The 15,759-nt window shown below is 46.5% G+C and overlaps 1 protein-coding gene across 1 annotated transcript in view; it reads right to left on the reverse strand.

Moving 5' to 3' along the window:
- Positions 1–15,759, reverse strand: part of LOC102421623 (acyl-coenzyme A synthetase ACSM1, mitochondrial-like) — a 36,282-nt gene that overhangs the window by 11,546 nt on the left and 8,977 nt on the right. Inside the window, exons 3-6 of the mRNA XM_023744645.1 lie at positions 13,126–13,333; positions 10,513–10,653; positions 7,170–7,329; positions 5,877–5,956 (exon numbers count right to left, since the gene is read on the reverse strand). Coding sequence (XP_023600413.1) covers positions 5,877–5,956; positions 7,170–7,329; positions 10,513–10,653; positions 13,126–13,333 — 589 coding nt within the window. The remainder of the gene's footprint in view (positions 1–5,876; positions 5,957–7,169; positions 7,330–10,512; positions 10,654–13,125; positions 13,334–15,759) is intronic.

Here is a 15,759-nt window from a genome sequence, read left to right on the forward strand (position 1 = left end):
CAGCCCTCGCCCCAGAGCCGGCCGCGCGCGGGCCCAGGCGGCTTGGCGGTGGTGGCGGCGGCGGCGGGCCGGCGTAGCCCCTGGGCTTGTGGCTAGCGAGTGGAGCCCGGTGGAGCGCCGGGGGCTGTAGGGCGAGTCGCTTGCGGGAGGTGGGAGCAGCGAGGCCCCCCGGCGGCGGCGGGTCGGGGAGGAAGGTCCCCCGCGGAGCCCGCGGGCCAGACACCCGGGGGGCCAGCGGCGGCGGCGACTCTGGACGGGAGCCGGGCCCTTCCCGTGGAGATCGCCCCAGCTAGATCATAGAAGTTAAATGTAAAAGTTTTAAAATGCATCCGGGATTTCTGTGCACGTGTAAAGGGAAAAGGCCAGTTTAAAAACGAGTGCGCATAGTTTTGAGCTAAACTTGACCTTTTGCGGTGTACAGAATAAAAACCCGAGACTGTTTGGGCCTTAAAAAGTGGCGGAGATGAACCTGACAAAGAAATGCAGGCTGGTTTCCCAAGGCGATTTAAAATAGCTCTTTTGAAATTTCCCGCCCTGAGGCAAGTACCACCAGGAAGTTGATAGTCAAATTTACATGTGAATAGCTATGGGGTTTGCTTCTTGATTTCCCCAGCAGAAAAATTGTGACCATTTTGAAATTTAGCAGCTATTCCAGGCTTATTGGCTGGAAACTTAAAACTTTTAAGTTCAAATCATCTATGAAGCAGGAAGTGTGCTTGCCTCTCAGATTTATTTTTAAGCTAATCTCTTTAAAAGGGACTGGTAGCAGTAATCCAATTTCTAAAGTAAAGTACAATTATTTCAGGTAGAAACTGGTTTCATACTGATCTTAGAGGGCTCCAGTTCAGTGTTCTGGAGACCCAGGGTTTGTTTGTTTGTGATGAAAACCATTTCTATCTGAATGAGACATAGGTCAAGAATCCTAGATCCCAAGACTGTAAAAATACTTGTTCACTGAAAAGATGTGAGTGTAAATGTTTATTTGATATTTGTATGTCTACTTGGGTATAATTATTTGTTCATGTAAGTGTGGAAATCTGCGGGGGAAAAAACCACACGCTTAATTTCTTGGAGGCTGAATGCTCTGACTGAAAGCAAAGCCCCCCCCCCCAAGTCCCCAAGGGCGCTTGCTCTCTGTCAGAGGGGGAATTGGCCTGCCTAACTAGTAAACATCTCTGTTTGTTTGTTTGCTGGGAACTTTGATTTGCTATGTGATATTCTGTGCTGGGTTGGGATTTTGGAATTCTGGGGTAAATTTAAAAGGGATTTGTGGCTTTTCTAATCTGATTGGGACATTTAAGGATGGAGCTCACAGTTCCTCAAGGCAAAGATTTAATGGGCCCTTCCCCCTGCCTGTGCTGAATTAAATAATAGAGGCCAGTGTCCTTTGGCTTGCTGGTTAAAGGAAGACAATGGGCCCTGAAATCTGTAAAGATAGACAGGAATGAAGCTGGTCAAATGTACTGAAAGGGTTTGGTACCTGTTGCTGCTAGCAAAGGAGGGGCTGATACTCCTTCCTAGCGCACTCCCTTGAAAGAGGCCTGGTTGCTGCTCTGCCACAAAGGGAACTGGTAGAAACAAACCATGGAAACTGGCGGGGACTGGGTGGCTCTCCTATCATGTTTGGCAGGCCACCCCCTATCATTCCTACCCTTAAAGCTGACTTTCTTGCTGCAAGAACTGTCTCTTTCCTTGAGAGGGCTCCAGAGGGCGCACGAGGACATTTGGCTGCGCCTCGGCGCCACCCAGGAGACTGGCCCAACCCCAACTCCTCATCAGCACAGACCAGGAAATTAGGTCTATGTCAAAAGGCACCACCTGGAGCCTCGATGGAAAGGTCCCTACACCCTACTCCATGGTGCTGACGACCCCCACCGCTCTCAAAATAGATAGACGGCATCGCGACCTGGGTCCATCACACCCACGTCCGGTCAGCGGACCCATCCATGATCCGGAAAGACTTCGTCACCAAATGGAGCGTCGATCGAGATCGACGCAACCTGCTATGGCATGCTCGACCTGCCTGATGCTGGTAACATTGCTCGCGATCACTCCTGCTACCAGGAGCCCCCACAATACTGTGTCATCTTCATGAACATGGCTCCAAAGAGACAAGGACAATTTATAGAAAGGCCAAGAATAGACTTTAGTAAGATTTGGCTGCCTGAAGCGGCCATGATGCCAATATCATGTTTCATTGTATTAATATGTTATATTGACCTTTAATTCTCTTGCAGGTTTGAATGTGTGCTGGCTGTCCTGGAAGGAAACTATGTGGGGTAACCCCCAAAAGTAAAGGATTGCTAGCTGCCAAGAGGACAGGTGCCCAAATGGGCAGGAACGGTGCCCATCAGGTTTTGGTCTCTGTTGAGAGACAGCTAACAGTTGGCAGCCTGTAATACTGTCTTGCAGGCCTTTGTGACCATGCCCATGTCAGGGGTAGCAACCTGGAAAAGGCCTGTTTAGAATAGAAGGTCTGAGGCATGGTTATGCATAGAAAGAAAATTTAATGCCAACAATTACTGTTTTGTTAAAAGGAATTGGCAAGAAAAGTCAGAAAATCTTAGAGTAAATCAGTATATTTTTCTTCTTGTGTAATTCCTCCAAAATTTGGCAACGCTAAATAAATCATGGCAATGCATTTCTTTGCATAAATTTAATAAGACCGGTTCCTAATAATGGTTTTATTAACATAAAACTTTGACTGGAGTATCATGTTTTAAAGAGCCCTGTCTGAGCTCTAAAGACTTGAAGCCAGTAAAAATGCCACGAAGAAAGCCTGGTATCCTGCTTGGAAGCCCTGAAGATGGCTGGCACTGGAGCGTCAGGCCAATGCCCTACCATCACTGGCAGTTGATAAGAGTAGAAGGGGAGCAGTAAAGATGCCTCTGCATCCCTGCGGAACCCCCACACACTCTGGGCCGCAACAAGTAGAAGGGCTACTGAGATGGACCTTAAAGCCTGGAGCGTGGGCTCAGGTGGAATTGCTACAGGTGAGGGATTCACCTAACTCAGCAGATACTGAAGGCAGGCCTGATGGCAGCTGGATGGCTTGGCTTCCTGGCCCTATGGGGCACATTAAGATTCAACCATGAGATTCCAGCAAAGGTGGTCGTTTACCATTCTTGTTGTGTTTATGCAAACATCAGGCCACATTGAATACAATAGATAAATTAATCTTGATTTGGCTTTTTGATAGCCATGGAGAAATTTTAAGAAGAAAAATCCTATTTCAATAGAAGTTGCTAAAACTAAAATGGTTTCTTTCCCTTCCACCGGACCATTTGTTAAGCATATAGGGATAGTTCAGTTGATAATTCTGTGTGCCCAGTTCGGGCCTCTAGCAACGGTGGAATAGAAATGCAGTCCGTCTCATGATTGAGCTGGAAGTTCCATTACAAAGGGGGGAATGAAAGGGCGAGGGCTAGGCCCTCCATCTTGCCCCAAGGTAAGGGCTACGTCCTCCATCTTACCTTGGCCATGTGCTTGGCAAGGAGCTTCTTCCCGGAAGTCTAAGACTCTGCTAGCCACACCCAGGAACAAGACACCGACTTGCGCCTGGCCAATCGGCAGAGCACAGTCCTTTCTCCTCCCCTTACTCCAACCCCCCCCCCTATAAAACCCATCTCTACTCAAGGTTCTGTCTCTCTCTTGGCCACCTGTCTTGCCATTGTGTCGGTGAGTCTGGTGGATGGGGAGCTCAAGCTAGCTTGAAATACAGACTCTTATGCTTTTGCATCGGACGGGCTGGCTCCCTGATGTGGTTTCTTGCAGATCTTGAAATCTGGGCATAACAATGCCCTGATTGGATTTTTACTGGGTTTGGACCAAGTTCATCATCTGAGGAATGTTGCAAAGAGTGGCTGTCATATGAGTTTTGAAATACAGATAGAGGCAGACTCCAAGGGCATGCTGGGATGGAGGTTTCATGAATAAATGCAAGTTGTATTTCAGAGTTAGCTTCGTAAGGGTACTTGTTCAACTCCTTGACATTTTAACTCTGTGTCTAAAAGTTATTAAGTTTGATTTTTGAAGCAGCCATTTGCATTTTAGAGTCTCTAAAATATACATAAGTGCCCATTAGGTTCAAAGACAAGATTGCAGTTTAGCTCAAAATTAATCTATAAACACGGGGAAATACAAAATAAAACTATAGCAAAATAACACTACATCCATCAGATTGGTAAAAATTAAAGACTCTGACAAGAACAAATGTTGCCAAAGATGTGGAACAAGGGAATCCTGCCTCCCTGCTAGTGGGCGCACAGGACGATGGGATACTTTGGAAAATGGGTGGTAGGATGCGGTGTCACTGTGACTCAGCAATTTCTCCTAGAAAGATCCCACACAAATGAGTGCTGATGTGCACAGGGTGAATGTGCAAGAACAGTGCAAGTCATCAGCAGCCCTCAAATGCAAACCACCCAGATGTCCATTAGTGGTAGAACGAATTGAAAAAAATGTGGACTTTTTATAAAATGGGATATTATATAGCAATAAACGTTAGCTACAGCAATATGATGCAACATGGGCACATCTTAGAAATATAACGTTGTAAAAAGAAGCCAGACATTACAGAATAATATGATTACAAAGCTCATAAGCAAGTAAAAGAGACTAATATTTCCTTAGGAGGTAAACTACAAGGGAGAGAGGGGGAGAAAAACACACACAAATGAGTGAACACCATAAAAGTCAAGACAGTGAGTTCCTTTAAGGAGTTGGAGAGGTCTGAGTAGGTCACTGGGGGCTGGTGATGTTCTCTTATTGTGTCTTGAATGAGTGGTTACATATTGGTTTAATTTTCAACAATTTCTTAATCTACAAATTTGTGTCTTATGTATTTTTCTGCATGTTTGTTATTTCACAATAAAAAAAAGTTAAAAAAAGAAAAAAAACCGCATTGAGGCAAGGCTCACTGTTTCATTTGGATCTGAGTCCTGCTTAATAAACTAATTAGACTGGCTGATAATTATCGCTACCAGCATTTCACACACACACACACACACACACACACACACACACACACACACACACTAGCTCTCACTGTCCTCAAAGAACCAGAGTTAGAACAGTCAGACTGTTACCATCCTTGGCTGGTGATTGAAAGAAACAGAGCCAGGGGAGAGGCTGACAGTGTTGAGCACAGGCAGCTGGGAAGCAGAGGCCTGTTTGCTTCACCAGGAAGCTCCAGTTTCACACCCAAGAAATGGCAGCACAATCCCCCCAAGGGGATTAACACCCTCCCTCCCCTCTGGGTTGGGATTGTGTGTGGGAGGGGGAGGGGGGAGGTCAGGAACTGCCCAGTAAAGTCAAAATGGCGCAGGGGGAGGTGTGGGACCACAGAGGCTGTCAGTCTAACCTGGGAAAAGATCATTGGCCAGGGGTGGGCCCAGTGCATGCCCCTGGAATCTTGGGAAGTTAGTGGGTTGTTTTGAAAAGCTCCTGGCTGAGACCCAGGGGGTAATGCTGGCTCTCTCTCTTGCCTGGGACCCCACTGGCCCAATTTGTTCCTGTCCCCTCCCGCCCAGGAGCAAAGGACCATGCAGGTCTAGGGGCCACCTGGGCCAGGGGAGACTTCCAGGCCAAAGGATCATGAAGCAGAAACTCCGGGCATTGGCCTTTGTGTTGGCTGTTGAAGAGGACACTGGACTTTTTCCAGGGCAGGGCCCAGAGAGATGGGGCATTGGGAAGCCGGGAGGAGAACTCTATTGATGTTACCTAACAAATAAACCACAGTGCACATCAATCCTTAACATTCTTTCCTCTCAACCCCATAGAAGAGCCTGTTCCCCAACAACAACAAGACCACAGTGAAATAGAATCCTTAAAATCCTACCTAAAGATTGTGAACACAACTGGCCACCTCTACATACCTGCTAAAATTCTCCTGCAGAATCATTCGAAATACGGAGGGCGCAGCAAAGTACTGGGTGATGGGATATTTAAAGAGTGTCTACAAGGTGAACAGAGAAAATTTTATATTTATAGTTGAGATGAAAAATACAGGCCAAAAACAACAACAACAACAAAATACTGGCCAATTATTACCATTTTTATTCTGATCTCCCTTCTAAGACAGCCCATTTATTCATTTGTTAATTCTTCCAGTATCAATATATTGAACATGAATGTGTTTATGGACTGGGGGAGTTGCGTTGATGAGAGGTGAGAGACTGATAACATAGAAGAAAGGGTATAATGGATTAAAGATGAGCAGTGAGGGGCTCCAATGGAAGGGCCTGGAGAAGAACAGGCCCCACAGTGGTGAGGGGAGGGGCTTGGACTTGAGCTGCGGAGAGGCAGGTCTGTGGAAGGAAAGCAAGGGTGCAGTGAGTGGAGACACAAACAGCATGTTCAGGAGCAGGGAAGTCATTTGAAAGGGTTTATGGAGGCAACTTCAATTGTCACCATGATGTGCTCATAACATTAACAGCAACTGCTACCAGTTCCTGAGTGTTTTCAGGTGCAGGCCTCAGGGCTAACCACTTTACACACTTTGCCTGTATCATCTCAATATTCCCAACAATTTTACGAGGTAGTGATTATTAAAACTCCCATCGTACAGGTGAGGAGACTGAGCTCAGAGAGGTAAGGTTACCACTAACAATGTTAAAGGTGTGAAAAGGAACTAGAACAGGGGTGGGCAAACTTTTTGACTCGAGGGCCACAATGGGTTCTTAAACTGGACCGGAGGGCCGGAACAAAAGCATGGATGGAGTGTTTGTGTGAACTAATATAAATTCAAAGTAAACATCATTACATAAAAGGGTACGGTCTTTTTTTTTTTTTTTTTAGTTTTATTCATTTCAAACGGGCCTGATCCGGCCGGCGGGCCGTAGTTTGCCCACGGCTGACCTAGAACCATCCTATTCCAAGGGCTCTGGTTTTAAACACTTCAATAAATTCACACGCACACACCAGCTACCCAGCCCTGGAGGAGTGAGGAGACCTGAGATTGTCCTGGTTGCTTTAATGTCTCAAAATGTGTATTCTGGAAGATTCACTGACTGATTCAGAGCCCCACATTTGAGACACCCAGAGCCCAGGTTCTATCACCCTAATGGGCTTCTTTGTTACATACACTCTTCTCAGGAGGGGCCAGCTTTTGAGCCTGAAGCATGAGTTTCTCCAGGACTTTGTTGACACTGAGAGATTAGTCCTCTTACCTCCACAATGACCTTAGGGTCGATCTGGGGCAGATGGTGGATGAAGACTGTACACCCTGCTGTCCATGGTTCAAACATGGTCTCCACAGCAGCCACAATCCAGCCTGGATCTGACAGGCACCACAGGACATCAGAGGCCTTCAGCTGCAGTACTTCCCTGCTGACTCCAAAATACAGTGGCCTCAGCTTTGTAACCACAGGAGGATGTGACCCAGGGCTCGGGAATCTGGTTCTCAGACAGCGAGCCACCCGTCTCACTCTCAAGTCATGTGGTTTGTGTGGGGCTCCAGACTCACTCCCACCCCAGTCCCAAAGGCACCCCAATCAGATTTCCTGGTCACATGCCACTTCAACTGGTTCAATCATAATGATCCTTAAGGCTGGGAATACTGGGATGAAGTCTGTGGCTCTTTTTCTGGATTCATATCTGTTATTGGTAGATTTGGGCAATGCTGACAGCCATCGGGGATAATAAGGGAGGGGCCTTTCTGAGAACAGCATCAAAACATAACAGAAACATCCCGAGCCGGTTTGACTCAGTGTTTAGAATGTTGACCCACGGACTGAAGGGTCTTGGGTTTGATTCTGGTTAAGGGCATATACCTCATTTGCAGGCAGCCCTGGTTGTGGTGCCTGTGGGAGGCAACCAATTGATGTGTCTCTCTTACATCAATGTTTCTCTCTCTCTGTCTCTCCCCCTCCTACACTCTCTAAAAATCAATGAAAAACAAATATCCTCCTGTGAGGATTAACAAATAAATAATAAACAAACAGGGGGTGGGGTGGGCTTGAAGGAGGGAATGGGGGGAAAGGGAACATATGTAATACTTTGAACAATAAAGATTTAATTTTTTTAAAAAACACACACACACAACAGAAACAGCTGGTAGATGGAGAGACAGAAAAATTGAATCCAGGGGCTACTCAGCTAGGTCTGAAGCATTTTGACACCCTACTCTTACTGCTTCCAAGGGACCTCTGTGTGCATAACTCCTTGAGAAAAACTCAACTCTCCCATGAGGAGCTATGGCTTTGAAGAGCTCTTCTATTAGTAGGGAGGGGGCTGGAGAGCCATTCACACTCCCTGTTCCCATCTCTCTGAGGTCTGTGGCACACCCACCGGAAATTACATGCTGGAGACCTCTGTTCTGAGCTTCAGACCCAACTGCCCACTGAGTATCTCTTCTGGGACGTCTCTCAGGTACCTCACACCCAGAGCATCCTAATCTCTCCTGCCTCCTGGGACTCATTCTTCTCCAGGGCTGTCTGTGTTTCAGTGACTGTCATTACTGCCCAAGCTCCAAACCTTGACTCTCCAGCCTCTCTTACCTCCCACATCTAGCCAGCACACCCTCCCATTCTGGCTCCTAAAATCTCAGTCTTCTTAACTTTCTCGTGTCCCCAGCACCTTGTCCAAGCCACCACCATCTTGCACCTAAATTATTCAAGACCCTCTAACACAGTGGTTCTCAACCTTCCTAATGTTGCGACCCTTTAATACAGTTCCTCATGTTGTGGTGACCCCCAACCATAAAATTATGTTCATTGCTACTTCATAACTGTAATTTTGCTACTGTAAACAATATGTAATTATATATGTGTTTTCCGATGGTCTTAGGTGACCCCTGTGAAAGGGTTGTTTGACCCCCAAAGGTGTCGCGACCCACCGGTTGAGAACCGCTGCTCTAACAGGTCTTTTGAAATCTATTCTTTTTCCAAGCCAATCTGCACCCTGCAGCCACAGTGATCTTCTCAAAATACAAATTGGATTAGGTCTCTCTCTTGTTAACAACCTTTCAATACCGCCAATAAGCTTATTGTTTTCCCAATAAGCTCAATCTCTGCACCAAAGTCCCCAGGACCCCGTGTACTCTGACCCCAATCACTTTCTCAGCTCCTCCCATCTGTGCCTCCCTGACATGCTGAGCAGCAGCTCCTCTCAAGTCTCTATGAGTGCTACTTTTAAAAATATTTTTTTATTGATTTCAGAGAGGACGGGCCAGGGAAAGAGATATAGAAACATCAATGGTGAAGAGAATCATTGATTGACTGCCTCCTGCATGCCCCACACCTAGGATGGATCCCGCAACCTGGTCACGGGCCCTGACCTGGCATTGAGCCATGACCTCCTGGTTCATAGGTCGATGCTCAATCACTGAGCCACGCTGGCTGGGCTATGAATGCTACCTTTTATATCTTTGCGCCTTTGCTTGTTATTCTGACTACTCAGAAAACTCTCCCCTTCTTTCCACTCCCATTCCTCCACGGTTTTGCTGATCAAGTGATATCATTAGCACAGATACCCAGTGTCCATAAGACACCTTCTCTGCCCCTTGCTCTGCTTTATAAGGTACAAAATACATAGAACTTTGCCGGGACTGACCAGCAGACCTTGAGAGATGGATGAATAGTTTACTTTAACACACGTTTCTGTGAAAGAGAAAGCTAAGGGGCTTGTTTAGCTTTAGGAATCAAAAGAGCCCCAAATGCCTGCCCTGTTAGCCTTTTATTGTAACAACAGCTTAAACTAAATTTAACCTCTAGATACATTCAGTAGGGTAAAATGCTTCTTCAAGGTCAGGTCTTAAAGACTAAACATAGAGATTCCAGCAAAACACCCAGGGGATCAGACTTGTTTGGAAAAGTCAAGGCAGGGGCTGTCGTCTTTGGCAATGAGTCCCCCAACATTGACGAATCCTCCTTACAGACTTGCCAACCAAGGCCCATACTTCCCCACCGAACTTGGTCTGCTCTGAATATTACTACTTGGGGAGGAGGAAGTAGGAGGGAAACAATGTTTGGTTTAAAATTGATTACGTGGTTAACCCAAGGCTATGTCTTCAGCCTCTACAATTATTTATTTTAGCTTAAAGGCAGTGGCCTGGCTCCAGGTATTATTTCTCCCAAATGGCTCATGACTGGGAAACTCCACCTCTGTATCTGTACAGTTCACGTAGCTAGAACTTCCTGTCCTCCTCCCACCATACCTGGAACCAGTGACAAAGACACATGGCTTGTCATTTGTGCAGCTTGCAGAATGCCTGCTGCCTCCACCCACGTTCCCTCCACACCTGTGAAGGTGCTCAGACAGGACCCCCTTGTCACTGGGAGGCTTCTGTCAACACACACTTAGAAGTCCAGACCTTCTCCTCGGAGACCCTCAGTGGTCTGAACCAAAGAGAGCAGAAGGGAGAAGCAGGATGGACTTGGTCCTACTTAGAGCACCTTTCCCAACACACACACACACACACACACACACACACACACACACACACACACACCACACACACACCCCTTGCCCCAGACTGTGACCCAGCCTGTAAGTTGGTGCCCTCTTTCCTACCTTGAAGGGAAGGAGTGTCGCAAGGCAAGTCCATGGCTGTGTTTTGCCATCTTGGGGAAGCCGGTGGTGCCACTGGTAAAGAAGATGACCATTGGGTCCGTGGTCTTTGACTTAATACAGGTGTGATCTGGGGATGCTGATCTACAAAGGGATTGAACAGAAAAGGAGAGAAGTCAAGTCTCCTGGCTCCACCCTCAGGGTCAGCAAAAGACACAACATGAGGCTCAAAGTCAGAAACCTGGTTTGCTTGTATAGATTTTAGAGAAGGGTAAGGAGATAGAGAGAGGGAGAAAGAGACAGACAGAGAGAGAGAAACATGGATTTACTGTTCCACTTATTTATGCTTTTAATGGTGGATTCTTGTATGTGCCCTGACCAGGGACCAAACCCACAACCTTTGCATTCTAACCAACTGAGTTCCTGGCCAGTGCAGAAACCGGTTTTGCAACACTGGAGGAAGAACTGGTCTCCAGGTCTGAACCATCAGAGTTTATGGGTGACTTGGGTAAGGAGACTGACATTTCTTCATTTAAAAAATGGGGAAACACTGCCAATTATTTTATAATTTAACAAACATTGAAATAGAACTTCCTATTTCCGAAAATGCTCTAAATGACTTAGAAATAAGAACTCATTCAATCTTCAGAGCAATCCTAAGAGCTGACTATACCCAACTTGTCATGCTCCCTTTGTGGATGAGGAAACTGGGGCTCATAGAGGTTAGGTAACTTGCCTGAAGACACACAGCCAACAATGGGCAGAGCCAGGGTTCAAACCCAGTGTGATGCATAGACTGTCCTCTTACTCACACTGCTAAGCTTCTTTTCACACCAACTAACTTTACAGGAATTTCACCCCATAACCTTGGTGATAAGAGGTGGCGAAGAGAGAGCGAGGGAGAGGGAGAGTGAAAGAAATATATGTGTCCATCAGGTGTAAGCTCGAGTCTGGAGAAGAAAACTGCATGCCCCTCAGTGGGCCTTGATTTCTGGGAGCTTCTACACTCAGTCTCCTGGGCCTGTGATGATAGGCGCCTGCTATGATTGGACATGACCAATAAGCTTCCTCTGTTGTTCAAATAAACTGCAGATCATCCAAAATGCTGGAGGGAACACTGGCTCTTGTTGAGATATGGTACCATCGTGACTCTGGACAACTTAAGGGATTTTTAAACAGTATTATTTATTTAGGGTTTTATTAACTCTCTGGCTTCATTTGTTTTTCAAATTATAAAAGAAAGTTTATCCAGAAAGCCACAGAGGTAGTAGAAGTGAGCCAGCTGGGCTGCATTGGCTCAGGAAACAAGTCCGGGCAGAAGAAGGGCCCTTGGAGTTGAGGAGAGAGAAAGGCAAAGGTAGCGCCAGGGGAAGGTGAGGGCCTGCTCCCTGGAGGGAGAGCCCAACTCTGGACCCTAGAGTCCAACACAGGTGTGACGTCAGTGAAGTATTTGCCTTTTGGGGTTGAATAACATTTTACTTTAAAAATAGAAAGGTTACTTCAAGAAAACAAAGCCAGTACAACTTATACGTTATAAACCAATGTTAGCTTGGAAAAATAAAACAAAGAAAAGAAACCCAGCAAGGTTTGAGCTGTGGGTGGAACAGGGGGCTCAGTGGAACTAACCTCACAGGTGATCTGATCATAAACTCCTGAGCGGGCAGAGCGTGGCGGGGAGTCAGGCCCCTGACACATAACTTCTCTGGTGAAAGGTTTATCTTTGCCTTAAGCAAGCCTGTCCATTGTTCCTGTGCATGTAGGTTAACACGCCCTTGAAATACTGAAAGTGATATCCCTTGAAGGGAGTGTTACCCCTCAAGAGAGCACTTAATCTTAACTATCCTGCAATCCTATCCCCACCTGGCTTTCCCCAACCTTTCTGTAATCTTTCTAGCATCCCCTCCTGAATTTCAAATGCATGAAAGAAGCTACAAAATGGTTTTCCCCCCGAGCATTTCAGATCTTGCTCCCGAGCATACTAGTATGTTGTCAGTTTGGCTCAAATAAACTCATAAAAATTTTCTACAGGTCCGGAAGTTTCTCAGGTCGACTGTGTAAAAAGCCCCTGAAGGCTCACAGAAGTAAAGGATCGAAGGTGGAGGGTCTTTCTGACCTCCGGCATTTCCCTAACTTTCTAAGGGCACCCAGACCCTGGGAGATGTTTGCCCCCAAAACCCTCTGCCAGTCACAGCATCATTTCTTCTTGCAGGCTCAACTTTCACCTTAAAGATCCATTTTAACCTCTTATCCAACGTATCCGTATACATTTATTTATATTTATATATGAATAATCTTTTAGATTCCCACCTACAAGAAGCTTGAAACACAGTAATCCTCTGACGTTACACCTCCTTTCACATCCCAGGGGTGACCAAACTTTAGGGAGAGAAGCAGAGAAGTGCAATGTCCTGATGTTACAGATGAAACAACCTTGGCTAAGAGAGAAGCAGGAGTAGCCCAGGGTCACACAGCAGGTCAGGGACACAGCTGGGAAGAGGTTTCTGGAGCCAGGCCTGGTGAGCTTCCTACCACCAGCTGTCTGTCTACAGCGCTTGGGTGTGGCGGGCCTTCTCCCACCGTTCCTCAGAGAGCACCTCCATCAGACCCGAAACTCACTGAATCAGAGATCGGAAGTCCAGCCACCCCTCCCGGCTGTGGTCAGACACCAGGAGCTTGGTTTTCAGAGCGGGACACTCAGAAGCCACAGAGTCCACCTCCGGGGCAAGGGCATCTGTGGTCACGATGCTCTGGGCATTAGACTCCTTTAGTCGGTAGAGAATGTCCTTGGCCTTCATCTGGGTTGTCCCTGGCATGAAGATAATCCCTGGGGATGAGAAAGAAATTATCTGTTTCATTTCCTCTTTCACAACCATGGGCTTCAGGCCTGGCTTATCTGCATAGAAATCCCCTAACCTCTTGCTAAGCAAAGACCTGCAGTGTCAGCACCACCACACCACACCCAAACCTACCGAATCAACCTGCATTTTTAAAAATATATTCATATTGATTTCAGAGAGGAAGGGAGAGGGAGAGAGAAACATCAATGATGACAGAGAATCATTGATTGGCCGCCTCCTGCACGCCCCCTAACCTGGGGATCCAGTGTTCCCTGACCTGGAATTAAACCGTGATATCCTGATTCACTGGTCAATGCACAACCACTGAGCCAAGCAGCGTGGCCACAACCTGCATTTTAACCGGACCTCCAAGTGATTCCCACCCACATTAAAACTTGAAACGCTTGCCCTAACCTGTCTACTCTAGATGGGTGCAGCCAGTTGACAGGTGGGTCCTACTTTGCAAGAGTTTGCATGGGACCTGGGAGCACAGATGCAAGGAGGACAGGTCTCTGACATCAGGAAGAGCTGCATCCCAGCCCCGGCTTTTCTCCTCCCACCCCCTTCTCTCATTCCTGTGTCATTGGGAATCCCTGCTTTCCTTCATCCCTCACATAAATTAACCACATTGTCCCTTATATTTTCCTACCTTCCCTCCCATCTGCTGTCACCAACAATTAGTTCCAGTATCTGTGTGCACCTATTGGATTCTAATCTCCCCACCAGATGCCTTGCCCTGGAACTTCTGTGTTAATACCTGGGTAAGTCCCCCAGAGCAACGATGTTCCCCCAGCATTTCCTGTTGTTAGGACTAGAAGGCAATACAACCCTTGAATTTGTGTTCCCAGGTCCCATTTGTAAGCCATTTGTAAGCTTCCCACCACAGGAGAACAAAGACCAGGAAATGCTTGCTGGGCACCAGGAATCGGACCATATAAGGAACTGGAACTGTCCTGAAGACCCCTGATCGCGCACCTGCACTCCATCCCCATTCCAAGCCCACAGCTCAGCCCCCAAACCCACTGATGACAAGAGATTCCCACCCGTGACTGCACATCGGGATGAAACTGCAGCTCTTGGGTGCACCTTCAGCCCCTTGGCTCCGTGCTGTGCAGCCCTTCCCTTTGGATATCCCACCCCAACCCCCTTTTCCTTAAATAAACTCAGTTTTCTTTAATCACTTCTGAGATGGCCATTTAGCCTGCCTGCCCACCACGTTCACCTTCACTTCTCTTCACTAACACCTGTGTCCTCTCTCCAGGAAAACAGCTCGCTCCCCATTGTGACACTGAAGACACTGCCCACGCTCCACCTTTCTCCCCACACCTCTATTCTCTATTTCAAAATGGCTGTTCCCATAGGCAACTCCTGACTCTAAGCCTTTGCATGTGCTAAGCATGTTCTTGGAATTCCCTTTCTCTGCTTCTACTCCTCTTCAACTGTATTTATCCCAGAGGGTTCAGCTCAAGTCTTAGCTCTACAGATGACATGGTCCTTTATGCTCCCTCTGCTGTTGCTATTAACATTTGATTCCACATGACCTTGATGGATAAATCCACTATTTCATGAGGAAAAAAGAGAGAATATATAACCAAGAGCATGAACAGACTGTTGTGTAAACATGTGATTCAACAGAAGTGCTTAAAAAGAAAATCCATGAGTCCCATTCTGATTCTTAATTAGATAGATAGATAGATAGATAGATAGATAGATAGATAGATAGATAAAAGCAATAAAAAGAGAAAGGGAAATTTCTACAGAAGAATGTTAACTAATGAATGTAGAGAGGGTGATATGACAGAAAATCCTCATGTAAAACCACCATAATAATATTTAACTCAGTGAAGAATCATCAGGGGATACTCAAACCATGGGGTGAAAGACAGTGGGGGAGCAGGATAGTCACTAGTCTCATACGTGTTACACCACAGACTTCTTACTAGTCAGGAAGAGAAATGGTGCCCTGACAAAGTCGAATACCACCCTTCTATTGAGATAAACAGTATCACTGATGGAAGACAAAACAACTGCAGAGACCCCTCATGTGATGCACCGAAAAGACACACACAGTCCCCCCAGCCCTTCTGCTAAGATGTTTTAAGATGAATATAATCATGAAGCAAGAGTCAGAAATACCAATTTGTGTGCACCTCCTGCAGAGCACCTGGCTTAGGCACTTCAAAATGTCATTGCCATGCAGAAAAGGCTAGAGAGCCCTTCAGATTAAAGGAGACTGAGAAGACATGACAAGTAAATGCAATGCATGATCCTCAATTGGATTTTGGACTTAAAGAAACGGCTGTCAGGGACATGATGAAGGCAATTGGGGACTGTTGGCTATGGGTAGCTATCAGGTAACACATATTGTACCAATGTCAGCCTTCTTGTTTGATAAGCCTGCTCTGGTGATGGT

The sequence above is a fragment of the Myotis lucifugus genome, unplaced genomic scaffold, assembly GCF_000147115.1.
Source record: "Myotis lucifugus unplaced genomic scaffold, Myoluc2.0 scaffold_480, whole genome shotgun sequence".
In the NCBI taxonomy this organism is placed as follows: Eukaryota; Metazoa; Chordata; class Mammalia; order Chiroptera; family Vespertilionidae; genus Myotis; species Myotis lucifugus.